A 27,832-nucleotide genomic window follows, 5' to 3' on the forward strand; every position below is an offset into this window, starting at 1 on the left:
ACTACAGCTGTCCTAACACGCTGACATAAGAAGAAGAAGACAGAATAATCCTTTAATTGTCCCACAAGGGGAAATTTGGGTGTAACAGCAGCAAAAAAGACACATATACAAACAAACAGTACACAAGACACAGAACAGAAACATACACAAGTTTTACATATCTATATCAAGGACAATGGTTACCAAAAACAGAGTACTGTTTAGAGGTAATTATTAAATAAAATAAAATAAAATACAGATAAGAGGCAAACCCAGGTTGTAGAGTGAATCAGTTGATAAAATATTGCAGTTACAGCGCTGATGTAAACATCTATGTTTGTTGGGAGCAGTTCTGGTTGTGCAGTCTGACAGCTGCAGGGAGGAAGGACCTGTGGAAACGCTCCTTCATGCATCGAGGATGCAGCAGTCTGTCACCAAAGCAGCTCTGCAGTTCAGCAACATCTACATGCATGGGCTGGGAGACTCTGTCCATCAGAGATGTTATTTTGGCCAGAGTCCTTCTGTCTCCCACCACCTGCACTGGGTCCAGGGTGCATCCCAGAACAGAGCTGGCCTTCCTGATGAGTTTATCCAGCCTCTTCCTCTCAGCTGCCGATAAACTGCTGCTCCAACATACCACACTGTAAAAAATGACAGATGCCACCACAGAGTCATAGAAGGTCTTTAAAAGCGCTCCCTGTGCTCCAAATGACCTCAGCCGCCTCAGTCTGCTCTGACCCTTCCTGTACAGAGCATCAGTGTTGTGGCTCCAGTCTAGCTTATTATTCAGGTGAACATCCAGGTGCCTATACATGCGGGGCAATCGTGGCTCAAGAGTTGTGAGTTTGCCTTGTAATCAGAAGGTTGCCAGTCTTGGTCATTGTATCCTTGGGCAAGACACTTCACCCGTTGCCTGTTGGTAGCGCCAGTGTCCAGCAGCCTCGCCTCTGTCAGTGCGCCCAGGGTGGCTGTGGCTACAATGTAGCTGCCATCACCAGTGTGTGAATGTGTGGATGACTGGATGTGTAAAGCGCTTTGGGGTCCTTAGGGACTAGTAAAGCGCTATACAAATACAGGCCATTTACCATTTACGAGTCCACTATCTCAATGTCCACTCCCTGGATGTTCACCAGTGTCAGTGTGGTGGGTCTGCGTCTCCGGAAATCCACCACCAACTCCTTGGTTTTCCCGGCGTTGATCAGCAGGTGGCACGAGTCACCACTGTCTGTACTCTGAGTCTATGGCAGAGTCGTCAGAGAACTTCTGTAGGTGGCAGCGTGGGGAGTTGATGGAGAAGTCTGCGGTGAAGAGGAACGGTGCCAGCACTGTTCCCCATGGGGCCCCCGGACTGCAGACCAGCGTATCAGAGACACAGCCCTGTGTCCTCACATACTGGCGGCATTCTGTGAGGTAGTCCAGTATCTACTGGGATACTGGCTCCAGCTTGTCCCTCAGAAGTCGTGGCTGGATGGTGTTGAAAGCACTGGAGAAATCAAAGAACATGATCCTCACAGTGCTTCCAGGCTTCTCCAGGTGAGTCAGAGCTCGGTGCAGGAGGTAGATAATGGCGTCCTTCACCCCGATGCCAGGCTGGTAAGCAAACTGCAGCGAAAATATAGTTCTCGAAGGCGGGGAGAGGATGTAAACGGGTGGGGCGAGTGGAACTGAGCCAGGCGCTCCTGACAGGACGCCAAAACATCTGAAGTGGTGGAGTTGGTGCGTGAGGGGGGAAGGGGGGGGGGGGGGTTAACAAGGGCCTGCAGATGCAACAGCAGAGCACACACACACACACACACACACGTAAAGATATTTAACTTTAAACTGACTCCACGCAGGAGTGCGCAGTGTGTCTGCACTCGCGTTGCTGTGCAGTACGTCTGCCTCACTCTGGCTTTTATTTTTTCTCTCGTGTCGTCTCGTGCAGGCAGCTACATCACCACCATCGGCGTGGACTTTAAGATCCGGACGGTGGATATCGACGGGGAGCGGGTGAAGCTGCAGATCTGGGACACGGCGGGGCAGGAGAGGTTTCGAACCATCACCTCAACGTAATGATCTCTGAAACTTTCTCCCCCGAGTTTCTTTGTATGCCTGCGTGCAGTGCACTGCAGCATCATCGCTGAGGTCATCAGTTTATTCCGCTTCACGTGTCCCCAGGTACTACAGAAACACCCACGGCGTCATCATAGTTTACGACGTGACAAATCCAGAGTCGTTCGTAAATGTTAAGAGGTGGCTGAATGAAATCTCCCAGAACTGTGACAACGTCTGCAAGATCCTGGGTAGGTCGACCGTAAACTCATCCTGAATATCAGTGTTTCAGTGTGAACTCTGACCCGCTCACAGGTGTGCCGAAAGCTGCTGAGAGGCTCCGTCTGCTTCCAGGTGACGTACAGTTTGTTAAAGATGCAGCTGCATTCATTCAGCTCCATTATCCACTTTAATGTCCAGACTTGGAAAATTGAGTTTGGATATGTTTTAAAGTCCACATGGTGCAGTCGGCTTGAACTCTGGTCGAATATTTTATTTATTATGATATCATGCAGGCAGATCTCTGGTGAGGAGAGCCTCTTTCCCCTCACCAACAGTTTATAAACTTCCTGATGGTGAGACGTGCCGTCCCGCTGAGTCTTCATAAACACTTTTGTCCTTTTGTAGATCTACTGTGTTTATTAAGACAAACTGTTGTTATTGCACTCGTGTTATCAGATGATTTCTCAGGTTCAGTAAACGTGAAGTTTTACTAGTAATTTTAAACAGGCAGGTTATTCTGCAGGTCTGACTCTGGGGAGGTGAAAAGGGTTTGACACTTAAAGATCAGTGTCTCTCACTGCAGATATGAATGTGTGGAGCTACAGCACAGCAGGCTGTAGCTCTCGCTGTGCCTGAGGGTCTACAGTCTGCCAGCACTGAATGCAAGTAGCAGCCAGGAGGTCACATGACCTAAAGGATCATTCTGGTGTTTATGCTTTTTTTTTTCTAACCAGACTGCAGCGTTTCATGTGTGTTGGACTGAAGCTAAAGAGCGACTAATGTGCAGGTTGGTTTGTGGATGCTAACCAGAAAAACATTTTCTGTGACGTTTATTCAAACGAGTGGATTCCTGAGCTCGCCTTAAATGACTCGTTTCAGTCTGAGCTGCACTGGTTTATGAGGAGGTGTGTGATCATCAGCTTAATCAGCACCTGCAAAACTGTCTCATTCAAGTTACACCACAAAAATGAAGTTGGTCTGAGCCTCTTGAGCTTCTGTCCCGGCTTTTTCTTCACCACTATCGACGACAGATTACAATTTTCAAACACTTCAATCGGCAGGAAACAAACCTGGTTTCATCATTAAAACTGATTCTTATGACTCATCTCTCCAAAGACAGAATTCAGTTCATGGTCACATGTAGCCAAAGAACTTTCCACCAACATGGCACCGATGCTTGAGCTCTAGAGTCGGGGACCTCTGTGGTGACCATTCAAACACGTTCTACCTTTTTGGCGTGAAACGTGTTTGATTGGGCACTGCGTCAGTCAATAATGCGTCCTGATTGGTGGAAAACCCTGAGATTTGGTCACATGTCGAGTCTGTGCTCCCACCACAGCTGCACAGCGCTTTAGGGAGAATCAGTTTTTATGTTAAAGTGCTCCGATTCTGCTCGTTCCCTCCATGTTTTTGGATTAAAGCAGCTTTGCATGATTACTCACTTATCTCGTGCTAGGCTTGTTTCAGACAGGCTCCATCCTGTCTGAAACAAGCCGATAGCTTCTCCCCTGTTAAGTCAGTTTTTCTCCGGTTGGCTCATCAGCAGAGGTTTTGAAAGTGGGAAAATAATGACCTTGCGACCCTTCACAATGACAGGTTATAGTTGTGTAGGTTTCACTGAAGATGAAGTCAAGCTGCAGGGATTTGTTTCTATTTTGTTCTGTTACCTTCTGTGACACGTGGAAGATGAAAGCCATATCACGCTCCACGTCTTTAATCGCCAGTTCTCATGTTGGTGGAAAAAAGGGAGAAACACTGAGAAACTCTACATCTGTATTTGCAGTGAACTAAAACATACAAAACCAAACACCAGCATGGTCCTTTAACTTTGGTCTTAAACCACTGTTTAGTGTTTTTTTTTCTTAATACAGAACACGTATTTAACCAGTGAAAGGGAGCTGTTTGTTCAATTGTGACATTAACGTGTGTGATGAGTACAAACTGTCTGCATGCCTTATTTCAGTCTGAATGAGGCCAGTAAGCCCAAAACATGTTTTAATGTAAATCTGATGCCAAGCAAATGTGTCCAAATACAATAAAAGCAATAAATTCAGTGATTCTTTGTGCAGTGATGAGACTGTATGCAATGAAATCCTAGAATTTCACTTACCTTTAGTATAGTGACCTCACAGCAGCCATGTTTTTGGTTAGGTGATGTCATTAAAATGCCCCAAAAGGCTCCAACAGTACAAACACGGCTCAGAGGTCCAGCTCAGGTGAGGCGGAGCCGACAGTCACCTGTGCCACGCCCCTAACAATGCAAACTTTAAACAGGTGAGTTATAAAAACATCGTCCTCTGTACAGGTGTTATTTTTATTAGTCCTTTATTTACCCAGGTAAAAAAATCTCATTTCCAACAGAGACCTGGCATCATGGCAACAAAAGTCAAAATACACATAGCACTACAACATTTACAACAAATACAATATCCCATACCAACATGTGTAAAATACACAATAACAGATCAAATTAAGAGTACATTAAAAACAATCACACTGAGTAAAAGAGCTGTTCTCTCGTTCCTTTGAGACAGACTTAAACTCTCAGATCATTTCAGTTCCTTCTGCAGATTTTTCCAGGAAGCAGGGGCAGCGTATTTAAAAGCCCTTTTCCCCAATTCTGTTCTGATTTTTAGGACAATCAATTATGAAGGGGAAATTATCTACAGAGACCAGTTTGTGTGTCAGACACTTTTATTACTGCTGTAAAGCTTTAACATGGGGACTGACTCACTGCTGGAGTCTCTGCTGGACATTAAAGGAACTGCAGGTGTTGGTGTTTCTTTGTTGTCGAAGAGTGTGTGTGTTCCTGCTGTTGCAGCTGCAGGCCCTTCCTCTCGTGGTTTGCAAAATAAACTCTTGTTTTCATCTCACAGAGAGAACCAGGAAAGGCTGAAATGTTTGCTCTATACTTTGGGAAGAACTGCAGCTGTTGGAAAAGAAAGGCACAGACGAAAGTGGTTTTGAAATGATTCTGTTTATTAACCAGTTTTACACATCAGTGTTCACCAAAAACCTTTACATTTATCTCCAGGTGCAGCATCAAATCTATCCGTACTGATGCTTAAAGGCGTGGAAGTGCTTTTATTTTGAAAAAACAAACACTGCTTTTCCTTTTTTTTTTTTTTTTTTTAATCCATGCTGCTTTCACATCATATGGAAAAATCCAGGAAATTTAAGTTAGAATTGTTCCATAGGGTTAGGCTCCATGAACCCTTTTAGTAAAAATCCTGCAGAGAGCAAAACAAACGCTGGAATCTTCCACATATCCCGACGCACTCGAACGCAGCACAGTCATCAGTTGGATTTGGGCAGCCTGTAGACGTTGCCGGACATTATGAGCTGATGGTCCCTGACCTTCCTCTGCAGGAACGCCTCCAGCTCGTTCACGTCCATCTCCGTGACGACGGGTCCCGTGGCGACGAACATCCGCAGCATGGTGTGTATGCGTTCCAGTGTCATGGTGTCCAGGTTGGTGAGCATGGCCTGGACGTAGACCCAGAACAGCTGCAGAGACAGAGACCCAGTGTGCTTACTGTAAGAGTTTAAGACTTAACTAGAACTAGCTGATACTTTTCAGGCTGAAGCGCTCGTTTGAGCTGCTTCCCCAGCAGAGAGGTGACGTTCCAGACAGCTGAAGACCTACACTACGCGATTCACAAAGCACTGAACCCCTACGGCCCCTCCCACAAGAGGTGGGCTGTCCACAGCTGTGCCTCAATGGCTAAGATCCCGGCTCTCAGGCGCTCTCCCATGAAAGACCTCCTTAGGAGACCCAACCAGGGGTGAGTTACCCTCCTGGGATCATGCGGGTGCACCAAGTCGTTCACAACAATAAGCTCGTGATTTATGGAGCATGTGATAGTTAAAATAACTGTGACCAGTAATCCTAAAACACCCACTGTCATTCATTATTAAGTGATTTTTATAACACGATTGAAAAGAAGCGGCACATCATCAGGTGCCAGGTTTCAAATATTTAAAGTAACTAAGTAATTAACCCTGAAACAGCAGGAGGAATGAAGTGTGTGCGTACCTGCAGCTTCTCCTCCCTCTGCTCGGACTGCGTGGCGGTGTTGGAGTCCCTCTCCTCGTCGCTGTCGATCAGCATCACGCCTCTGTCCAGCTTCTCTTTGGACGAACCCTTCTCCACCACGTAGAAGTGGCCGCCCGCCTCCTCCCTCAGCACGCCCTGCTGCTGCCACAGAGCCAGCTTCCTGTGCACCAGCTCCTTCGGGGCGCCCAGCTTCGCACTCAGCTCCTCCAACGTCCAAGAACCTGAGAGGACGAGCAGGTACACGACGATCAAACTGCATCTCCCTCGACTCCACGCAGCGTAACGAGCGATGTCAGAGGCGATAGTTTACAACCATGACATCGCCATGTCAGGAAAACATCAGGGGTCATCGCAGAATTACATCATGCATGTACAGCATGCATGTACAGCATGAAAGCGCTCTGAAATGAAAGTTCTTACTTTTCTCTTGGAAGTACATGATGGTGGCAGCCTGGATGGGTGAGACCGTGAGGTTGGTGAGGACTCGGTCCTCCAGCTCCACGTCCAGAGTGACCGAGCCCAGGTGAGGCTTCCAGCTCAGCGTCCTCATGGCCTGAAACACAAACGGGACTCGACTCAGCAGGTAAAAGCGTAGCTGTGCATTTGGTTTCTACTGCAAACCAAACCAGAGACGCCACAGTGGGTCAACTCCACCTTCAGCTTCTCGTAGCGGTGGGTGTAGGCCTCCATGGCCTGGCAGACGACAGGAGGGAGCTCCAGCTTCTCCTCCTTCAGCGTGGGCCAGAACTCAGACGAGAGGATGATGGCCGACAGGGGCAGTGGCGGCTGCTCCTCCTCGCTCAGCTTTGACTCCTCCTCACGGATGTTGCTGTTGATCCTGCGAGAGTCCGCCATGTCCTGCATCCATCGGGTAATCACAACGTTCTCAGAAATTCATCCTTAGGGAATGTCCTAAAATATCTGGTTAACGATCCATATTCCAGATGTTTACCTTCAACATGACCTCGCAGTAATGCATGTGAGACTCGCCGAACCGCAGCTTCAGCAGCTCCACGTTACGAATCTCCCTGAAGACGCAGAAAACAGGACGGGTGTGAGGATCTTGGGACAGTTTGGGCAGCATTTACTTTGCTATCAGTGACCCGACATGTTCAAAATACCAACACTTTCTCTCAGCTTTAAGCCGGGCGCTGGTGCGGTCGTACCTGGCCGTGTTGTAGTTGAGCTGCTGCAGCAGCCTGTCGGCGAGCACGCCTCTGTACTCGTCTATGAAGATCTCCTTACTGCCGTAGATGCTGACCAGCAGGCTGATGATGTCGGACGAGCGGCGCTTCGAGCCCATTTTATCTGAGAACAAACACACGAGTAAGATCTTTCTCTTCACCTGCGGTCTCCTTCATGGCGCTCAGCGCGGTGCGTTCACTGACCGGGCATGGCATCGGTCGGGTCTGGAGTCCAGTCCTCGGTGTCGTTGCCTTCTTCGTCGCTGTCCTGCATCTCCAGAGTCACCGGGTCTCCTCGGGACAGCTCGGAGGCGAGGTCGGTGCAGCCCTCTGCATCTCCGGTCAGACCGGCTACGATCTGCCTCACCGTGTCCTCCCGGGTCCTGAAACACAACACGGACGTTTGATCCTCTGCTAGGACGTCAAATTTTAAACTCATGTAGAACTTTACTCACAAAAAAGTGCACGATCAGAGCCAAAAGATCAGAGCAGGACTGAAAGTGAATCCCGCCGGCGCCTGCGTGGACTCACCTGAGGTACTTGCGGATCGGCTGGGAGACGACCTGCAGGATGACCATGGACGGGTCGAGCTCTCGGAGCGCCTTGATGGCCGAGATGTAAACGGTGAGGATGTCCGACGTGTGAACGCCTGCAGACAGATCAGTCAGTTTCACAGACGTTACCATAGAGACCAGCTTCCCTACACGATGATGAGGATGACCTGAGAAATCACACGTGTGCACGACGAGCTGAAAAACAGCTTCAAAATAAGCAAATCAACAAATGCTGTTTTTAAACAGCTGCATCAGCTGCATCAGCTCTATGGTCCGCCTCCACCTCCTCCTGTCACCCTCTGCACGTCCTTCACCACCTCACTGAACCTCCTCTGAGCTCTTTTCCTCCTCCACCTTCATCTCATTGTTGTTTTCTTCTCTAATCCTGACTTTAAACATTGAATCGCGTTTAACTTAAAAAAATCTGCCACCGCGACTCATCAGGTCACAAAAACAAACCCCAACAGAAACCGACCCGGGTGCAGTAGGCGGCTTTCGAAGGCAGATTTGAGCGAGGTGAGGAGCTGCTGTCTCTGATTGGTTCTCTCCAGGCAGAACTTCAGATCCTCAATAGCAGCTTTGGATTCTGGGAAATCTGAAAGAAAGCACAAGAGCCACAAAGAGTTTGAAATGAGAGAAAAAAATCTGGTTTACAGAGAGAGAGAGAGAATTATTATTATTGTTTTTTGACTGTGGCTCTGTTACAAACAGAAACTGATTAAATGACAGAAAAACTAAAAACTAGAAGTTTTTCTGTCATTTAAATGTTTATCTACTACTTTATTACTTTGTCGTAGCATGAATGACCACCGGGGAGCTCTTTCTACAAACTTCATGCCCTTCTTTATTTTTTTCTAATCCTTTCAGTGGGCCAGAGTGGATTCTTTCCCGGGGCGATTCTGTCCCACAGGCCTTATGTTTGACCACCCCGTTCTACAGCGGCGTCTAGCTGAAACGCTCCGTCGTCCTGACTCGAGCTGAGCTCTAAGCGATGAGAGGAAACACTGCCGTAGAGGAAACGAGAGCTCCGCGGCAAAGAAAAGACTTAAAGAATCAGCAGGCGTCAGCGTCCAATCACAGCTCAGAGGTCAGAGTTCAGCCTGGCGTGGATCTGTAAACCTGCTGCAGACTCCCACCTCTGATGATGCTGAAGAGCTCCTCGATCCTCATGTTGACATAGATCCTGCAGAAGAACTGATGCATGTGGCACCTCCACTGCTTCAGCACCGAGCTGCCGCCCGGGACCACCTGGACGCCGAGACCGCCGGGGGCCGCTGGGAGTGAAGCGGCGTCTCCGTCCGCCTCACTGGCAAACACTTTAGCCAGCCAGCCCAGCACCAGCTCCAACCACTGCTCTCACACACACACACACACACACACACACACACACACACACAGTAAATGAGGAGCAGGCGACAGCGAGTTTCAGTGTGGACAGATGCTGCAGATGTTTCACCTCCTGGAACTCCAGCAGGAAGGAGCGCTCGTACTCGCCCCGGCACAGCTGCTCCATCCGCATCTCAATGAGCTTGTGCAGGATGGTGGTGACGGCCTCGGAGCTCACCCACTCCAGCAGCTGCAGCTTCGACCTGGAAACAACCAATCAGACGTCAGCGTTTCAGACTGCAAGAGAACAAACAGCTGATCTGAGCCACGCTTCAGCATCATAAATAAAACTGTTAGAAATGATCTAGGATTTATATTTGCTTTATATTAAATTATTATTATTTTATTTTAGTCACAACTTTATTTATTCTTTTTTTTTTACTCTGAAAATTCAAGGAAATAATGCCAACTTCCTGCCTCGTTACGTCAATTGTTTCAAATTAAAAGCCTGACTCACAGGATGTGGCTGAGCTCCTGCAGGTGTTCCAGGGCCTGCTGACACCAGCACTGCTGCACGGGGACCCAGCAGCCCCGGCAGGCCCCGCCGCCGGGGCCATCGGGAGCCTCGGTGGCGTCCTCACCGCTGCCCTCCCGGTTCATGTAGACAGAGAAGGTCCGGCTGTAAAACTCCAGCACTCGCTCCTGGAGGACGGGAGCCGGGGAGAAGAGGAGGAGGGCCCTGATGGTGGTGAAGGCTCGCTCCATGAGGGCTTTGGATCCTGGGCCACACAGACCTCCACGGCCCTCATCCTGCCACGCCCCCAGCTTCTCCAAACCAGCTGTAAGGAGGAGGAGAAGTTTGAATGCTGCTCACAGAGAAAACCCATCAACTCTCTGATGGTCCACTCACCCAGAAAAGGTTGGAGCCTGTCCAGCAGAGTCCTGAAGGCCGTAAGCAGAACCCAGACCCTGTCCTTCTCCTCCATCTCGTTCTCCGGCTGCTTCAGGCCAGACCAGAACTCGGGAACCACGCAGGCAGACAGACGCATCTGCAGCGTCTCCAGCAGCCAGCTGCCCAGCAGCCGGCCCAGACCCTGATCGTTCAGCAGGGCCAGCGAGTCTGAGAGGCTCTGCTCTGACACCGAGCTACCCGGAGACACCTGAACGCAACCAAAACACAGCGTTACACAAACACAGGATGCACAGGTGCTGGTGATGGCTGACAGGGTTTCTTCACAGCGAGTTTCAGTTTGGATTTCTTAGACTGACCGATGACCCTCGTACAGAGGAGCAAAACCACGAGACTGGAGGAGACCAAAGCCGAGTTTGTGTCTCAGCTTTTGTTTTTTGGTCAATTTCACTAACCCTTGTGGTTGTTTTGCTTCTTTTTGACCTGATCTGCATCTTGCTCCGAGTCTCTGTGCGCTCCTTTTGAGTCTTTGCACTTGCTTTATTAATCTGTGTTCATTTTACATTTCTTACAGTTGAATTTGTGTAGCTTTGTGGTCTTTCTCTAACTGTGAAAGTTCGTTTTTTCACACACTTGTTTCACCTCTGTGTTCATTTTTATTCCCTCTGTTTTGTAACTTGTAAGTTTGGCTGTTTATGGACGTCACGTCACAGTTTACTTTAAATTTATGAGGATTAATAACCAATAATGAACGCAGTAGGAAGCAGACAGGGGAAACAACACAGATTAGGACCATTAAGAAGACATCGATACATACAAGCCGAATTTAACCGAAAACTTCTCCTGATTAATGTGACGTCTTAAAACCTCTCAAATTGCTAACAAACCACATCTACGACCAACGAAACGTTAAATCGAGAGATTTTTTAATGGAGTTCGGTTGCTCGTTATGCTACAGTCACATAGCTGCAGGTGTCCAGAGTGGGAAGCCACTCACCAGCGCCGCAGTGACGGTTTCCCAGGATTCAGCGACCCCGGGATTCGGTCCGGATCCAGACATCTCCACTGAGTCCGGTTCCATCGCACTTTCCTCCATTTTCTCACACTTTTCCTCACAAACCGCGAAGCAGCTTCTCGGTGTCCCACATTTAAACTGTGGAGGTTCTATCCGGTTATAACGTCGCTCCAGAACATCTACAAACACGCTCCATGTTTCCGGTGGGTATTACTCATGTCTAAGAATAATATTGCTTAAAATCAGCCCCAGTTTCTGTTATTACTCTGAACTAAAACTACATGTTCTTCAGTATCGCGGGTTTACTTCTTCTTCGTGATCACGATCTTCTTCTTCTTCTTCTCGTAATTTTGACGCCAAGGAGCCATATGCTGCCCTCTACTGTCAGACAGTGCGCATTGTAAATCCTCGCAGATTTTATTTTGAAGTTCACAGGAAGTGTCTCTGTGGGCTGGTGTTTGTCATAACAGTGGCGAACTTGTCATGAGGATAAAATTGCCGCTATAACGTTTTAAATGGCTCCGTACTCGGTTGTTCATATCCAGAAATGATCAAAGAATTTAGAGAAAAACAAAATCAACTTTTTTTTTATGGAGAAAGAAAAAAATGTGAATACTTTAACATTTTTTTCTCACAGTGTCATAAGTCACTGGACATTGTGGACATCCACGGTCACTTCATGCATAATGCACATTCTATGTGTAGGGACGTGTGCAGGTATATGTGTATGTGTATGTGTATGTATATGTATATTTAGATGCTGTATATTTAGATGCACACTCATATTACATGTGAGTGTGCGTGTACACGTCTATTCTTATAGATATCTATTACTTACATAGGAAGAGTAGTGGTAGAAAAATTATGTTATAACTATGTAGTTTATAGTTTATGTCTTGCATATTTCTACAGCTATATCCATAGTCACATACTGTGTATGCTACCGTTGTATATAGTTTAATATCTTACTTATTTTATATTTGTTTGTATTTTATTTGTATTTTTTTGTATTATCCTTCTGCTTTCTGTACCTGAGCTGAGGTAATGCAAAAATTTCCACACAGTGGGATCAATAAAGTCTTATCTTATCTTTTCTTATTAAATTAAATATTAACACACAGAAAATTACAATTAGGAACTGCAACACTATTTACATTCATGGCACAGATCATTTTTATAAATATAAATACTCGATTAATAAACTTAATAATGAATATCAACTCATTGTAAATGTGTTATTAGTAATGTATTGCGGTCTTTGTTAATCTGCTCCCCAGTGGTCAAACTGAGTAACTACAGCTGTCCTAACACGCTGACATAAGAAGAAGAAGACAGAATAATCCTTTAATTGTCCCACAAGGGGAAATTTGGGTGTAACAGCAGCAAAAAAGACACATATACAAACAAACAGTACACAAGACACAGAACAGAAACATACACAAGTTTTACATATCTATATCAAGGACAATGGTTACCAAAAACAGAGTACTGTTTAGAGGTAATTATTAAATAAAATAAAATAAAATACAGATAAGAGGCAAACCCAGGTTGTAGAGTGAATCAGTTGATAAAATATTGCAGTTACAGCGCTGATGTAAACATCTATGTTTGTTGGGAGCAGTTCTGGTTGTGCAGTCTGACAGCTGCAGGGAGGAAGGACCTGTGGAAACGCTCCTTCATGCATCGAGGATGCAGCAGTCTGTCACCAAAGCAGCTCTGCAGTTCAGCAACATCTACATGCATGGGCTGGGAGACTCTGTCCATCAGAGATGTTATTTTGGCCAGAGTCCTTCTGTCTCCCACCACCTGCACTGGGTCCAGGGTGCATCCCAGAACAGAGCTGGCCTTCCTGATGAGTTTATCCAGCCTCTTCCTCTCAGCTGCCGATAAACTGCTGCTCCAACATACCACACTGTAAAAAATGACAGATGCCACCACAGAGTCATAGAAGGTCTTTAAAAGCGCTCCCTGTGCTCCAAATGACCTCAGCCGCCTCAGTCTGCTCTGACCCTTCCTGTACAGAGCATCAGTGTTGTGGCTCCAGTCTAGCTTATTATTCAGGTGAACATCCAGGTGCCTATACATGCGGGGCAATCGTGGCTCAAGAGTTGTGAGTTTGCCTTGTAATCAGAAGGTTGCCAGTCTTGGTCATTGTATCCTTGGGCAAGACACTTCACCCGTTGCCTGTTGGTAGCGCCAGTGTCCAGCAGCCTCGCCTCTGTCAGTGCGCCCAGGGTGGCTGTGGCTACAATGTAGCTGCCATCACCAGTGTGTGAATGTGTGGATGACTGGATGTGTAAAGCGCTTTGGGGTCCTTAGGGACTAGTAAAGCGCTATACAAATACAGGCCATTTACCATTTACGAGTCCACTATCTCAATGTCCACTCCCTGGATGTTCACCAGTGTCAGTGTGGTGGGTCTGCGTCTCCGGAAATCCACCACCAACTCCTTGGTTTTCCCGGCGTTGATCAGCAGGTGGCACGAGTCACCACTGTCTGTACTCTGAGTCTATGGCAGAGTCGTCAGAGAACTTCTGTAGGTGGCAGCGTGGGGAGTTGATGGAGAAGTCTGCGGTGAAGAGGAACGGTGCCAGCACTGTTCCCCATGGGGCCCCCGGACTGCAGACCAGCGTATCAGAGACACAGCCCTGTGTCCTCACATACTGGCGGCATTCTGTGAGGTAGTCCAGTATCTACTGGGATACTGGCTCCAGCTTGTCCCTCAGAAGTCGTGGCTGGATGGTGTTGAAAGCACTGGAGAAATCAAAGAACATGATCCTCACAGTGCTTCCAGGCTTCTCCAGGTGAGTCAGAGCTCGGTGCAGGAGGTAGATAATGGCGTCCTTCACCCCGATGCCAGGCTGGTAAGCAAACTGCAGCGAATCCAATGAAGACCTCACCAGGGGGTGCAGATGGTTTAGAACCCACCTTTCCCTTAAATCACCTATCATCATCTTGAATTCCTTCATAAACATATGGTAATAATATGTTTTGACATTCACCAATGCAAATGTACTGTTTATAAGATTTGGGGAAACCTGCAGTCAGCTGAGACTGAAGAAGTCACTTGGATGAGTGACAAAACGTTTCTCCCACAAAACGCTACGTCCAGATGAACAGAATCAACTTTGGAGATTTACTTTCCTGGATGATTGAGAATGCATCAAGACATGTTTTGACATTATACATTAAATCTTGAGAGTTGTCTGCCCTCTGCTGGTCATTTGGGGAACTGCATACATCAGTTTCCATTAAGTACAGCTGATCATAGATTTCGTAATGATATTACTAAAAAATAATTTAATCATTTAATCATACATTTTTCCCATTAAGCAGACATTACTGCAATATTTTAGTATTTTCAAAAGTTACTTGAATTTCTCAGTATTTGAAGTCACAAGTCCTTCAAGAATTTTAGGATTAACAAAACTAATAAGATTAAATTAATTGCAGTTGCGTTCTGTGACCACTAGAGAGCAATAGTTACAGTCTGTGGATTAAAATAAGTACGGATTATTTGCGTTTATATATGTACATTTTCAGTTTTTCTGAATTTGTTTTAAAAGGTAAAACGAAAAATTTAAATGTAATTTTATGACTGAGTTTTGAATCCGTTTTAAATAAAAAGATTTTATTTCATAAACATATTTTGAACACACCGACTCTCTCACTGTGGTTTCCTCTTTGTTCGAAGAAGTTTGTTGCTTTATAACTACGATCCAAAGGTTTCACAGCCTCAGTGTAGTTTTTTCATTGTATGGTGTTTTCTGTGATAAATGTCTGAGAATCTGTCAACAAATATCTTGTACATTTTATTGTATTTAGCACGGTCTGTTTTGCGATGCTTTTATTCTGAAAGGTCTGTGTATACGCAACCTCCGGTTAGCCACAGCTAGCTGTTGCCGGCTCGCACAGCATCATAATGACGGCGGCCGAGTGCGAGTGAGTTTGTTGGATGAGTGTGTGAAGTGTGACTACTAAGCTTCTCTAATGTCGTGTCCGCGTGTGTGTGACCCGCGGCTAACCCGCTCGGTGCCGCCGCGCAGTAAAATCTGACCGCAGGTCTGCTGCTGTGTCGAGCTAAGATGCTAATGCTAATTTTAGCCGGTTATGAAATGTCGCAGAGATTCAGCCGCACACACTAACTGCGCTGTTTTCTTGTCCGCAGCGTCCAGTCTGAGATCGAGGTGCTGCAGTCCATCTACCTGGACGAGCTGCAGGTGGACACGAGAGAGGACAGGTGAGCTAACAGCAGCTGGGTTAGCTTTAGTGCTGGTTGGTGTTGGACAGGTGAGACTTGTACAGGTGTTAAATGTCATCATTTGGAGGAAGTTAGTCCTCTTGGCTCTCTGAAGGTCCCAGCTCAGCCTGAGGTGTGGACTCTGGATCATTGCAGCTCCTTGTTTGGAGATTTGCTGCTCTGGGATCATCCAAAACCGAGTTTGGTCCAAGCTTTAGCTGTGGGTCAGATGGTCTCACACTCTAGAACACTTTGATGTACAGAAGAGTTTATGGTCCACTCAGTAACTGCAAGGTGTTCAAATCATCATCATCATCATCATTATCTTCACCCACCAGGTGCTGACAGCTGGCCTGAGGTGTTTGTGGTGCACTTTGTTCTAGTCAGTCCAGACGACGTTGCTCCTGAAGTCTTGTTTCTTCCCACGCAGCTTTGCCATGTTGCTATGGCTTAGTTTCTCCTGGCTGCACTTTGGGGTGAATGTGCTGGGCCCTCCACTCCTGGAAGAGTGGATGATGTTTTGAATGTTTTCCATTTGTGAATAATCTCTAATTGCAGAATTAGAGAATTCCTTTTGAATCATTAGCCTTCATTCATTTTACTTTCGATGATCAGAGGAGACACGAAGGAGTTCCAGATGTGGCCAGCGGTTTACCACATCTGGAGTTGTGGCATTGATGATCATATTTGACACAGACTGCTACGTACCAAAGCTCCAGGAGAATCACAAGTCTGAGTAAAACTCACTTTAAAAGAAATTCTGATTTTGCCTCAAATTAGTTTAAAAAGGTTTTTTCCCATAAAAGTTGGGGGGAAAAAAAATCATCTTTACATTTAAAAAGTTTCACTTCAGGACTCTGAGAGTGTCCCGTCTCTCTTTTAATGCTTCTGACTGTGTTTGGAGGAAGTGATGTCAACTCGACAGTTTGGTGGGAGGTTCTGTGATCGGTGATGCAGTTTTGTTTTTGTTTCAGGGGCTGGGAGGTGAGCCTGGACCTGTACCCGTCCACAGCCGAGGACTCCGTCTCACAGTTCGTCCGGCTCACGCTGACTTTGAGCCTCGATCAGCAGGTTCGCCTTTCACCGGCTCAGCTCGCAGAAACGTTTGTTAACTCCGAGACAGAAACACACAGAAGACCGTTAGTGGATGGTTTATTAACAGTCATGTGCTGTGAGGGATAAAAAAGCTCATTTTTACATTTTTGGTGTCAGCAAATCTCACGGTCACGGTTCATGGTCACATCACACTCTGCACTGATTGAACAGCTGACATCTTTCTGCAGTTTTCACTGAACTGAAATGAGTGTTTTCTTCTTCTGTGTTTAGTATCCCTCATCGTCTCCGGGGATCTCCATCCGGAACCCCCGCGGGCTTTCTGATGACAAACTCAGCAGGTGAGGAAGTGACTCATCTCCCAGCGTCAGTCCCTTCTGCTCACAAACTCTCAGCACTGAGTGTAAAACCCTCTGATTCTTCTCTCTTAGTGTCCAAAAGTGTCTTCAGCTCGAGGCTCAGTCCTGTCTGGGTTCGCCCATGTTGTATCAGCTCATTGAGGTTGTTATACGTGCTGTTTGTTTCTCATTAGGATAAAATGTGTCATTTCGCTGGGTTTATCTTAAAGTCTTGCTCTGATCTTTCTCCTGCAGAAAGCTAAAGAAATCCTGACTGAAAGCAATATTCCTCATGGGAACTGTGTCATTTGTCTCTACGGCTTTAAGGTGAGTCGCTTCCCTCCATCAGAGTTTGGAGTTCCCACTTTAAACGTGGCCACATTCCTGTGTTGAATGCTTCCCACGGGGCTGTTTATACACTTGTGGTCTTAGTCACAGCTCTTTGTTGTCTAAGTCTTACCTCAGCTTGCGTTTTGAGGTAATTTCAGCTCTGACCGTGTTTGCTCGTGTCTCCATGCCTGCTCTTGTTCCTCTGATTGCCGTCTACGGCTGCAGCGAGAGTTTGGTTTGGACTCTATGTCGGGCTTGTTCTCGGCGGGTGTTGGATCCAGCAGCCTTTCCCTGCGTCACCTGTTCTGTGACGTTTATGGACAAACGCTTTGGTGGCCTCAGCATAGCGTCTGTGCTTTGTGCAGATGACGTGGTTCTGTGGCTTCATCAAACAAGAACCTCCACCTGTCAGAGAGAATCAGCACCTCCATGTCTGACACTATGATTCTCAGGGAAAAGGGTAGAGGGCCCACTCACAGGAAATAGGTACCTGCTGCCTGTGGTGCGAGGGTTGGGTGTGTGGGTGGAACTGGGCCATTAAAAGTACAAGTAAATTATTTACCAGGAACATCTGTGCTGTGGGGTTTTATTTTTTTATGGCAGCTGATTAAACAGGATTACAAAACACTCAGATAACTGAGCGTGCAGGTTAGCGTCCTGGTGTTTGTGCTGAACGTGGTCAAACATGGTGGTCGAGCGGTTATACTTCAACACGGTGTCACGCTTCTCCTCGTGTCTACATCAGAGCGCTGCAGGGCGGGGCTTAAAGCACAGCGACCATCTGCTTACTCTCCACCTCGCTTGTTTGCAGCTTGGTGTCACAGAGAGAGCCACCACCATCATCAGCATCATCATCAGCATCAGCATCATCATCATCTAGTTAGCTGGCATGAATAAACGTGAACAACTTGTTTAACAGGTCAGCATCTCTGGTGCTCTCCTCTGTGAAAGTGACACAATTAGGACAAAGACTTTTGTTTTTGTCTTGAATTTGTTGTTTTGGATATTCAATCCTGACCCAGAAAGAGACGCCCGAACATTTTTTGTGACTGTTTGTTCTGTAGGTGGTGCCTGACATAGTATCTACTCAGATCAGCTCGACTCGACTCATTTTTAGGGTTTTCCATTAGTACCTGTTCTCAGGTACTTTTTTAGTACCTACTTACGAACGATCTGAGAAAATCTGAAAATGTGACATCAGCAGGTTGCATGCTGCCGATTGGCCAGTCAGGAGCATCGCTCGATGAGTCAGGAGGGCGACTCTTTCACAAAAATCAAACCCAGCAGTGGGAGAAAAGGTTCCACACGCAGTCCAGATGCTTATCACCGCCTCAACGCCCTCCATTGTTGTTGTTTGTGTCAAATACAAATGAAGTCATGGGACTTTTGGCCATGTTGCTATAACAACGCCAAGCACATTAGGTGGTACTCAGTCGTACTGGAAAACGACAGAGATGGAGTAGAGTCTAGTGGAAAGAGTCATGAGTAAACTCATTCCTGCTTTGGTTGTCAGGAGGGAGAGACGTTCACCAAGACGAGCTGCTACCACTACTTCCACTCACACTGCCTCGGCCGCTACGTGAGCCACTCTGAGAGGGAGCTCCAGCAGAGGGAGAAGGAGCTGGAGGAGGACAAGACCAGAGACAGAGCGGACCACCAGGTCAGACGTCAGCAGCTGCACGGATGATTAATCACTTTGATCAGAGACTTTCTGACTCTGCCTTTGATTCTTCTGACAGGAGCTCACCGTGGTGTGCCCGGTGTGCAGAGAGCCTCTGACGTATGATGTTACTCAGCTTCTGTCGTCTCCCGCACCTCAGCTGCCCGAGGTAAAGCTCGTTCTTAATTCACCTGTTAACGGATGTTTGTCTGATGTCGCCAGTAAACGTTACCGGGCTTCGTGTTTCTCCTGTCAGCTCGACGAGGCAGCGATCGGTTCAGACTTTCAGCTGAAGTGGCGTGAACTCCAGAAGCTCTTGGAAAGTCAGAGGTCTAGAGGAGGGATCATTGACCCCGAAGTGGAGTCCAACCGCTTTCTCATCCACATCAACGAGGTAAGAATGTGTGTGAGGCACTCGGTCCCTGTCTGCAGTGGTTTGCGGGGACGTTTACGAGTGTAAACGGGGGTAATGGCGAAGGATGCGTTGTGACCCTGACCGCACATACCTGAGTTCAGAGAAGATCAGAGTAATCCTTGTGAACCAAACACTCAGTTTCACACAGTTTTTTTTTTTTTTCTGCTCTTGGCTCTGAGTGATGTCATCCAGAGGGGATTTACTTTATATGGTCATGTCAGGCAGAGAGAGAGAGAAAGGAGCAGCCAATCAGAAGAGTTGACTTAAAGAAAGAGGAACAAACACCACTTGGTAACCGGAAATAAGCAGAACACGTTGACTTTAATGTGTTAAACGATGTTTTGAATGTATTCAATGTATAAATTTTTTTTTGACATTCGTAGGCTCCACCTGCTGCTGAAAATGGAAATCTGGATGCCGATGAGCCTCCAGGCCCTCCAATCTCCTCAGCCTCTAACGTTCCTCCTGAAACTGGTGACACAGCAGACCAGTTTGTTCCCGGGCTTTCCCACTGTAAAGGTGTTCTGGGACAGAGGCATCAGCACCAGGTGAGGGGGCAGAGAAGAGGAGGAAGGTCCAGACCCCATCACGAGAGAGTCGCCCCCATCACAGAGGACCTGGACAAACTCTCTCTGTCTTCAGACTGTACTGAGAAGCCAGCAAAAGCTAAAGCTCAGGGTAATCGTGGCCAACAGGTGCAAGGAAATCCAGAACTATGTCCCTCAAAGACGGACGGGGGTGTCAAGGCAATGGAACAAGAGGTGCAGGTGCCCACATGTCAGTCGGGTTTGGAAACAGAGTTCCCAAAAGATGCTGCAGACTCTGCAGGCAGTCGAGGCCATCGTGGACGGAGAAGAGGCCACTACAGACCTGCCCCACACTCCGGGGCTGCTGGACCTGCACGGCACCACTGGGACGATCGTGGCTCCAGGAGCAGAGGAGGAGCCAATAACCTGTGCGGCAGAGGAGGCGGTCCCCGTCGTGGTCACGGCAGGGGCTTCCAGCAGAAGGTGGTGGAGAGGGGAATAGAGGAGGTGCTATGACAAAGGGCGACAGGAGGGCCAATGAACAAACTTACATGTGCCTCCATTGTCAGTGTGCATAGATCAAAGTCCTGCAGCAGAAAAGACGTTCACTGTAGTGTCCCATCCTCCTGTCCATCGCCATCACCCTGCGCTTTGGTACGCACTTTCACGCACGCTATCAGGTCCAGATGGTTGTTGCTTTATGTTGTGGCACTATATAAATTAAAAGAAGTACAAATCCAAATTTCTCTGGATGGCAGCTTTGGTGTTTTTCTCTTAGTACAGTAAATAACTTGTATGTGGACCCTCTGTGATATACTGATATTGCATTAAAGTGCTGCAATCAGGTACCGGAGACAAAACTGAAGGTAGAGAGGCTGAGTGTCTGTGTTAGTATGCCTGCTGCACCAAACAGGAAGTCTGCCTTTGATATCCATTAACTGGATGTCTGTTGGCTGACCTAAAGTTCTGAAACACCACAGTGATAGCTGATGGGTTCCTGGATTGAGATATGCTGGTTCCAGAGACTTTCAGGCCTGATAGGAAACACCTCTCGATCGAACATCTTTCTCAGATTGTCGCATTAGACTGACACATACAGCAGTGTGTCATCTGCATCAAAGCAAAGAAATGTAGAATGACTGGCTTAAAAAGCGTAGTGGCAGGTAGACAAGCACGTGTCAAATCCAGAGGGTAACAGTGGGCAAACGAAGAGTTTTAAGAAGCATAAGAAGATAGTTTGACTTTGCCTTTAAAATATGCAGCAAAACTTTGATCCACCTTAAACTACCAACAGTGCAGCAATACTGGAAAACTCAAACTCTTTCTGAAACTCTGGCACACGACTGTTAAACTTTAGGTGAACTCCAGCTTGACATCTTGCTGTGATGTGTTTGTCTCCATGGCCTGGCAGTTGAGAGGATGATTTTCACTCAGCTTTTTTTTTTACTCTGCTCAGCAAACAGGGAACAAACGTAAGAATAAAAAGATCTGTGAACAGATCTGCAGTCACTGAGCAGGACTTGTCAACATAAACTTCACTGTTAATGTCAGTTTGATAAACATATGGTACTATAATTTAAAACTGCATGCACAACACTTGGTACCATTTCATTTATTACATTTAAAGTATTTATTTACCTCAAATCAAAAACCGATGTGAAGTGTAAAAAAAACCCAAAGAAAACCCAATAATAGTAATAAGCTACTCTTCCATTGTACTGCAGCCACATTTTAATGACAGACTTTGACCTGGGGGAGTTCTGAACCATCTTTTTTAGTGTATTCCTGAGCTTTTGCTTAAATCAAGTCTCAACAAGCGAAAATTCATTAGAAAATATATATATATATATATATATATATATATATATATATATATATTTTTTTTTTTTTAAACTTTTGGCTATAAATGTGTTTAAAACAGCCGTTAAGCAGTGAGGCGAAATCGCCAACGTCACAGCGCTAAGGATCATGGGAGAGGTAGTTACTTTACCGTGAAAGAGGCGGATCGTAACCTGCGCCATCTTGGCAGTTTGTCCTGTTAAGCCCCTCTTTAAACTACGCAGAGGTGTGTGGCTGTTTTTAAACCTCGGAGGTTATGACTGGCGGGAGCGACTTTCACAAGAGCTACGCTAATAACAAGGACTCGGAGCCCACGATGGACGTGGACATGGATTCGAGTCATATGGAAGGCGAGCGGGGTGAGCTGGACGGCAGCATCCCGGCTGCGTGTTCCTCCAACGGCAGTGGCGGGGAGGAGGATGAAGCGGAGGCCCTCGGCCGCTCCAGGGAGGCCGGGAGTTCGAGTAGTCAGCACATCCCGGATGGAGGAGGGGTGCTCGGTGGCAGGGAGCAGGAGGTGTCGGTGGCAATCGGAGAGACGTATTTATGTCAAAGAGCCGATAAGACATGGCGTGAGTAAAGACCATGTTCTGCTTTTCCCTTCTCAATTTCGTTGGCATGCTAGCTGTCTTATTATTTTGGATATGGACTCAGTGCTTTTGTTTTGGTGAAAAACACATCAAACAGTTAAAAATCTAAATGACTCGCATAAAGTCCCAAACGGCTTTGGTCCAAAAACTTAATTCAGCGATCGCTTACTGACTGAAGATTTTTAGGGCTTTCTAGAAAATTCTCTATGGATCTTTAAACAGTGACACTTTAAACGACAAACGGCCCACATCTGAAAGTTAGCATTGAAACATAATAAACACACTAAGGTGTTTAGTTATGTTTGCCGAATTAAATGACGTCTCGATACACATAAGGTGAGATTTTAACAGCCAAATCTATACAAAGTTTATGGGTAATGAAGGCAAGCCCGCATTTAAGTCCCAGAAATCTGAAGGGAGTTCGGCAGGAAGTTGCTTGTACTGGCGTAAGTTGCACCAGCTGATGGTTGTTGCTCCTTTCACAGACACAGCAGAGGTTATTCAGTCCAGACTGAACGAACAGGAGGGCAGAGAAGAGTTTTATGTCCACTATGTGGGGTGTAAGTACAAAAATACTTTAATATTTTTAAATTCTGATTTATATTGCATGTTTCTTCTATTTAATTCATGCTAAACGTTCATATCCAGCTGCTGTATCTACATCTAATTTTCTCTGGGATTCGTGCAGTCAACAGGCGGCTGGACGAATGGGTGGGTAAGTCTCGCCTGGCACTTACCAAGACAGTGAAGGACGCGGTTAGGAAAAGCACAGAGATCGGTGGCGTTGGAGATCTGGGTGACCAGCCTGAGAGGAAGATCACTCGCAACCAGAAGCGCAAGCACGATGAGATCAACCATGTGCAGAAGGTATAGAGTGTGTGTAATAACACCAGGAGCATTGCATAACTTACAGTTTTCTAATGGAGCTTTTCTTTGCAGACATACGCAGAGATGGACCCAACGACAGCTGCACTGGAGAAGGAGCACGAGGCGGTGTGTAGTCACAACCACTTTTCTTCCACGTTTTTTCACTATTTCCAGTATTTAGTTAATAAGCTAACTGTTTCCCTCACTTTCAGATCACCAAAGTGAAGTATGTGGATAAGATCCAGATAGGAAACTTTGAGATCGATGCCTGGTACTTCTCACCATTTCCTGAGGATTATGGGAAGCAGCCCAAGCTGTGGATCTGCGAGTACTGCCTCAAATACATGAAGTACGAGAAGACGTTCAGACATCACCTGGTCAGTCACCTCAGTTCAGGACGTTTGTGTCTCATAGAGTCATAACTGCTTTTTTGTTTGAGTCGGTGAATGATGGCTTTATTTGTGAGACAGAAGACTGTTAAAGGATTGTTATCCAGCCTGATGAGATTCTTATTAAAACGTTGTGCTGTCATGATTCTGTCAGCCTTCGTTTTACTCAGAATTAATGTCAGTCATTCACAAATCTGATAAATGTGTGTGCTGTGTGCTGCAGCCTGGTGTAGGGCTGTTCGATATAACGATATGTATCGGATGATGATATAAAAACGTCCATCGTTTCATTTTACGCTATCGTTTGTTTCGTGGTGTCGCAAAATAAACTGTTTACGGCAATATTTTTTCATTGTTCTGATGGTCACTGTAGTGGCTATATTCATTTCTTAAAGTTCTCTCTTTCTCTTATATTTAATATAACCACACTACGGACGGACAAGCACCTGTTTTTATGCGTTGTCGTTAGCAACAACGACGGTAACACCATCGCGTGTCCGCTTGTTTATGTTCCACATAAACCTTTCACAATAAAGCTCAAGATCCTGTTGAGACTTTTCAAAATAAACTGAATCACGTGAAAGAGCAGATTATTTACGGATGAGAAGTAAAAAAGAGCCGCCAGGTGCTAAAAAATAAAGCTTAGACTCAAACGTTAGAACAGGCTTTTCCCCGCAGCACGCCGTGGAATAAATACTCACAAAGAAAACGGCGCCGTTACAACTTATGTCTAAAAATGTATCGTTTCATGCATCGGTTAAAACACTCGACTCCAGCTACATGACGCCCAGCTGGAAACACTTCACGCAAGTCGAGCTGCACGAGATTCGCAGAATTTACAGAAAATGTTACATTTTTGTGATTTATATCGTTATCGGACGATAGATGTCTTATATCGGGATATGAGATTTTGGTCATATCGCACAGCCCTAGCCTGGTGCCACAAAATGAGTAAAGTCATCCCCGCTCAGCAAAGCGAGAGAGGTGTGATGGTGCTTCTCCACAAAAACCAAAAAAGCCTTGAAGTGATGCATCTTTGACTTTAGCGATCTGCTGTTAACAAACCACAGCTGGGTGCTTCTCCGTATGCCAGCATGTATCTTTGTGTTCGGGTACATTAGATGTTAATTACTTGTGGATCTGTCCGGGTGTAATCCATGTTTTTCGTGACAGCAGCGTGCCGTCCCGTCACTTCACCTGCACGGCAGCTGTAGAGCCGCTGAGCACACAAAACTCACCACCATGAAACCACTAAATCACTACCACTCAGACTCACTGTCACCTGCTGCTGCACTGAGACAGAGGTCGCGTTTAAAAGCGCTGCTTTAAATCCACACTTTTCCACCTCAGCCTTAATGTCTTGGATTGAAACAGTTAACCCTGAGGTTAATCGCTAAGCCTCAAATCTGTTCTTTTCCTCAGAGCTTTGTGTTTTACTGGAATCTTTGCAGCAGAGGTTTAGAGCTCAACATGCACTGCAGAACAACAAAAGACATGTTAAGAAGGAATACGTCAGAATCCTTCAATGGAAGAAATATGACACTCTGATGTTTCCGTCTTTGTTACCTGCCTCATTCATACATCCACAACTTGTTTGCTACAGTTCAGCATGTTTAGATCTTATATTTTAATGCTGTTCTACATAAACTGTCCATATTAAATAAAAGTGTCAGACTTTGCTGTTTATCAAACCCACCAGTGTGAAAGTCTCTCGTAAAAGCTGCAGTTCAGGCGTAAAACAAATGAATATGTAATTTTATTCGTATGCATGTTTGTCCTCATTTTTAGTTTCACTTGTTAAATCAAACTCCTGCGGTGTTTATTTGACCTTTGACCTTTTCCTCCTCAGTCACACTGTCAGTGGAGGCAGCCTCCAGGCAAAGAGATTTACAGGAGGAGCAACATATCTGTGTACGAGGTGGACGGGAGAGACCACAAGGTGAGCCCGGCTGAACACCCGAGCTGCTAACGTGGGTTCGTGTTCCTGCTGCTGACTGTCGCTCTCTGTCTGCAGATCTACTGTCAGAATCTGTGTCTACTAGCCAAATTATTTCTCGACCACAAGACTCTTTATTTTGATGTGGAGCCCTTCATCTTCTACATCCTCACTGAGGTCAACAAACAGGGAGCGCACATCGTCGGCTACTTCTCCAAAGTAAGTCCTCAGCGCGCGACTCAAAGGTCGTTTCCTCGTATTCATTTCAGACTGATCGTCACGACTTCTGTGGTTTTATTTTTCAGGAGAAAGAGTCTCCAGACGGGAATAACGTGGCCTGTATTCTCACGCTGCCGCCTTACCAGCGCAGAGGCTACGGGAAGTTCCTGATAGCTTTCAGTAAGCGACAGTGAATGAATGATGAGGGAGCGTCCTGGAATACCAGAGCCTGGAGTTTGTAATCAAAGCTTTTTAAAGATGTTTGCAGAAAATTTTTTCAGGCGAAACAGGATTTCAAATGTTAAGTTGGGAGTTTCAGATGGACTCGAGATGACACAAATAAGTTGTTTCACATTTATAATAAAACCGAAAGCTGCAGTGACATCGACAGGAAGTCAGTAAATCTGCAACTCCTGACCTCCACCAAAGAGCTGATGTGATTGGTTCAGCTTTCACATGAATGAATGAATGAATGTACATCAGACTGAGAAAAGATAAATTAGGAGTCACTGTTTTAATCTCACAATGGTATCACAAGCTGATCCAGATCCAGGTGTCCTCCAGCTTGGTAACTTTTCATGCTGTGTTTGTTTGGCATATCTGAATTTCTATAAAATATCAAATTTTTGAGTTAAATTATCAGATTTTTGTCTCCTGTAGAGATATTCTTTGTGGATTGGGGGCCCAAGAGATCAAACACTCCAAGTTAAGAAAACACGAGCAAATAGAAAAACCCTGCAAAAGCACACAAAACACAACAGATGTTGAGTAAAATACAGTGGAGATGGGAAATAGTGCAGCAGATGGATGGATGGCAGGGGTGTAGTCATTACACCAACAGAGCGAGTGACTGAAGGAGAAACGCTCGCTGGCAGCAGCTCTGATATCGTCCGTTTCTGCTGCAGGCTATGAGCTGTCTAAGCTGGAGAACACAGTGGGGTCTCCGGAGAAGCCGCTCTCTGATCTGGGGAAGCTTAGCTACCGAAGTTACTGGTCCTGGGTCCTGCTGGAGATCCTGAGGGACTTCAGAGGAACGCTGTCCATCAAAGACCTCAGGTAGACACGCAAACACGTGCAAAGCTGGACGATTCGGCTTTGCTTTTCCACTTGTTTTGTAGACGCTGTGAAGGTTAAGAACCAAAAAGATGAAATGATTGTTTGGCAGCTCAGAGATGCACTCGGTGTGAAAGCTCTGCTGTTTTCATTTTTACAGCAGACAAACTTTTATAAGTTTACATGTTGATGTGAAACTTGGTACTCGACGAGTTTCTGATCAGAACTTTTTAAAAAACACAAAACCTGGAATTAAAAAAACAAACTCCCAGCCGTCTCTGATTTTAACGTTCGTGTCCGTCTGCGTCTCCCAGCCAGATGACCAGCATCACACAGAGTGACATCATCAGCACGCTGCAGTCGCTCAACATGGTGAAGTACTGGAAAGGTCAGCACGTCATCTGTGTGACGCCCAAACTGGTGGAGGAGCACCTGAAGAGCGCCCAGTACAAGAAACCACCAATCACAGGTACCTGCACAGATGTTCTAAAAGTCTTCTCATTTTATTACAAACATGGCCGTCAGGCTCTCAGATCTCGAGGATTCTCGTGTCGGGTTTTTACCCCGCAGCTGATTTGCTAACGTCAGGTGTGATTGTGTGTCTCTCTTGTCTCGCTCTCAGTGGACACGATGTGTTTAAAGTGGGCGCCTCCAAAAAACAAACAGGCCAAGCTGTCCAAGAAGTGAGGAACGGAGCCGTCGACGTGTGATCGTCCGCCCGGCGCTCGTGTCACTACTGTACATAATTTTTAGTCTCTCCTGTCTGTATTTTTTTAAATAAATCTCTAAAATAAAGCTTCGTCTCCTGATCTGATTCCTACATACGTTAAACATCACTGAGGAAACGAAATATTTGCTGCAAGGATGAAATATTCCTTTAATTAGGAACAGAAGATGTTTACGATCGAATAAAAACTCATCCTAATTAAAAAAACCTTTGTGTTCTTTTTCAGTCACTTTCTCGCTCATCGGGAAACTAAACTCTAACAGTGATCACACTTCACTCTGGTTTCTAATGTTTCATGTAGTCTCTTTACTTTCTGTTTAAAAAATACTTGGTTTTGTTCTTTCATAGGCTCATAGGTTGGTTTCATGTCT

The 27,832-nt window shown here is 46.0% G+C and overlaps 3 protein-coding genes and 1 long non-coding RNA gene across 4 annotated transcripts; 3 read left to right on the forward strand and 1 right to left on the reverse strand.

Moving 5' to 3' along the window:
- The first annotated feature begins 1,790 nt into the window (after window positions 1-1,790).
- LOC146387989 (uncharacterized) lies at window positions 1,791-4,289 on the forward strand. Its single transcript, XR_014800014.1, has 2 exons — window positions 1,791-2,027; window positions 2,137-4,289. It is a non-coding gene; the product is annotated as an uncharacterized LOC146387989 (long non-coding RNA).
- Window positions 4,290-5,190: 901 nt separating this feature from the next.
- LOC146387990 (anaphase-promoting complex subunit 2-like) lies at window positions 5,191-11,626 on the reverse strand. Its single transcript, XM_084925061.1, has 14 exons — window positions 11,261-11,626; window positions 10,264-10,513; window positions 9,871-10,192; window positions 9,484-9,616; window positions 9,164-9,377; window positions 8,503-8,622; window positions 8,005-8,122; window positions 7,678-7,856; window positions 7,456-7,597; window positions 7,242-7,317; window positions 6,944-7,147; window positions 6,710-6,842; window positions 6,269-6,510; window positions 5,191-5,739 (listed from the first exon to the last, which is right to left on the reverse strand). The coding sequence occupies exons 1-14, from the start codon at window positions 11,357-11,359 to the stop codon at window positions 5,530-5,532; spliced, it is 2,442 nt and encodes an 813-aa protein (XP_084781187.1). The 5' UTR covers window positions 11,360-11,626; the 3' UTR covers window positions 5,191-5,529.
- A 3,501-nt stretch (window positions 11,627-15,127) lies between these two features.
- Window positions 15,128-20,583, forward strand: rnf25 (ring finger protein 25). Its single transcript, XM_084925064.1, has 10 exons — window positions 15,128-15,220; window positions 15,447-15,518; window positions 16,493-16,589; window positions 16,845-16,912; window positions 17,003-17,072; window positions 17,165-17,236; window positions 18,753-18,899; window positions 18,979-19,068; window positions 19,156-19,293; window positions 19,698-20,583. Exons 1-10 carry the CDS (start codon window positions 15,201-15,203, stop codon window positions 20,355-20,357), a joined length of 1,434 nt encoding a protein of 477 aa, XP_084781190.1. The 5' UTR covers window positions 15,128-15,200; the 3' UTR covers window positions 20,358-20,583.
- Window positions 20,584-21,833: 1,250 nt separating this feature from the next.
- Window positions 21,834-27,529, forward strand: kat8 (K(lysine) acetyltransferase 8). Its single transcript, XM_084925063.1, has 11 exons — window positions 21,834-22,252; window positions 22,756-22,830; window positions 22,959-23,137; window positions 23,210-23,263; window positions 23,350-23,514; window positions 25,376-25,465; window positions 25,541-25,681; window positions 25,768-25,861; window positions 26,587-26,737; window positions 27,049-27,203; window positions 27,357-27,529. The coding sequence occupies exons 1-11, from the start codon at window positions 21,937-21,939 to the stop codon at window positions 27,419-27,421; spliced, it is 1,485 nt and encodes a 494-aa protein (XP_084781189.1). The 5' UTR covers window positions 21,834-21,936; the 3' UTR covers window positions 27,422-27,529.
- The last annotated feature ends 303 nt before the right edge of the window (window positions 27,530-27,832 follow it).

Source organism: Perissodus microlepis, chromosome 4, assembly GCF_051167445.1.
Source record: "Perissodus microlepis isolate ML-2025 ecotype Zambia chromosome 4, ASM5116744v1, whole genome shotgun sequence".
Lineage (NCBI taxonomy): Eukaryota > Metazoa > Chordata > Actinopteri > Cichliformes > Cichlidae > Perissodus > Perissodus microlepis.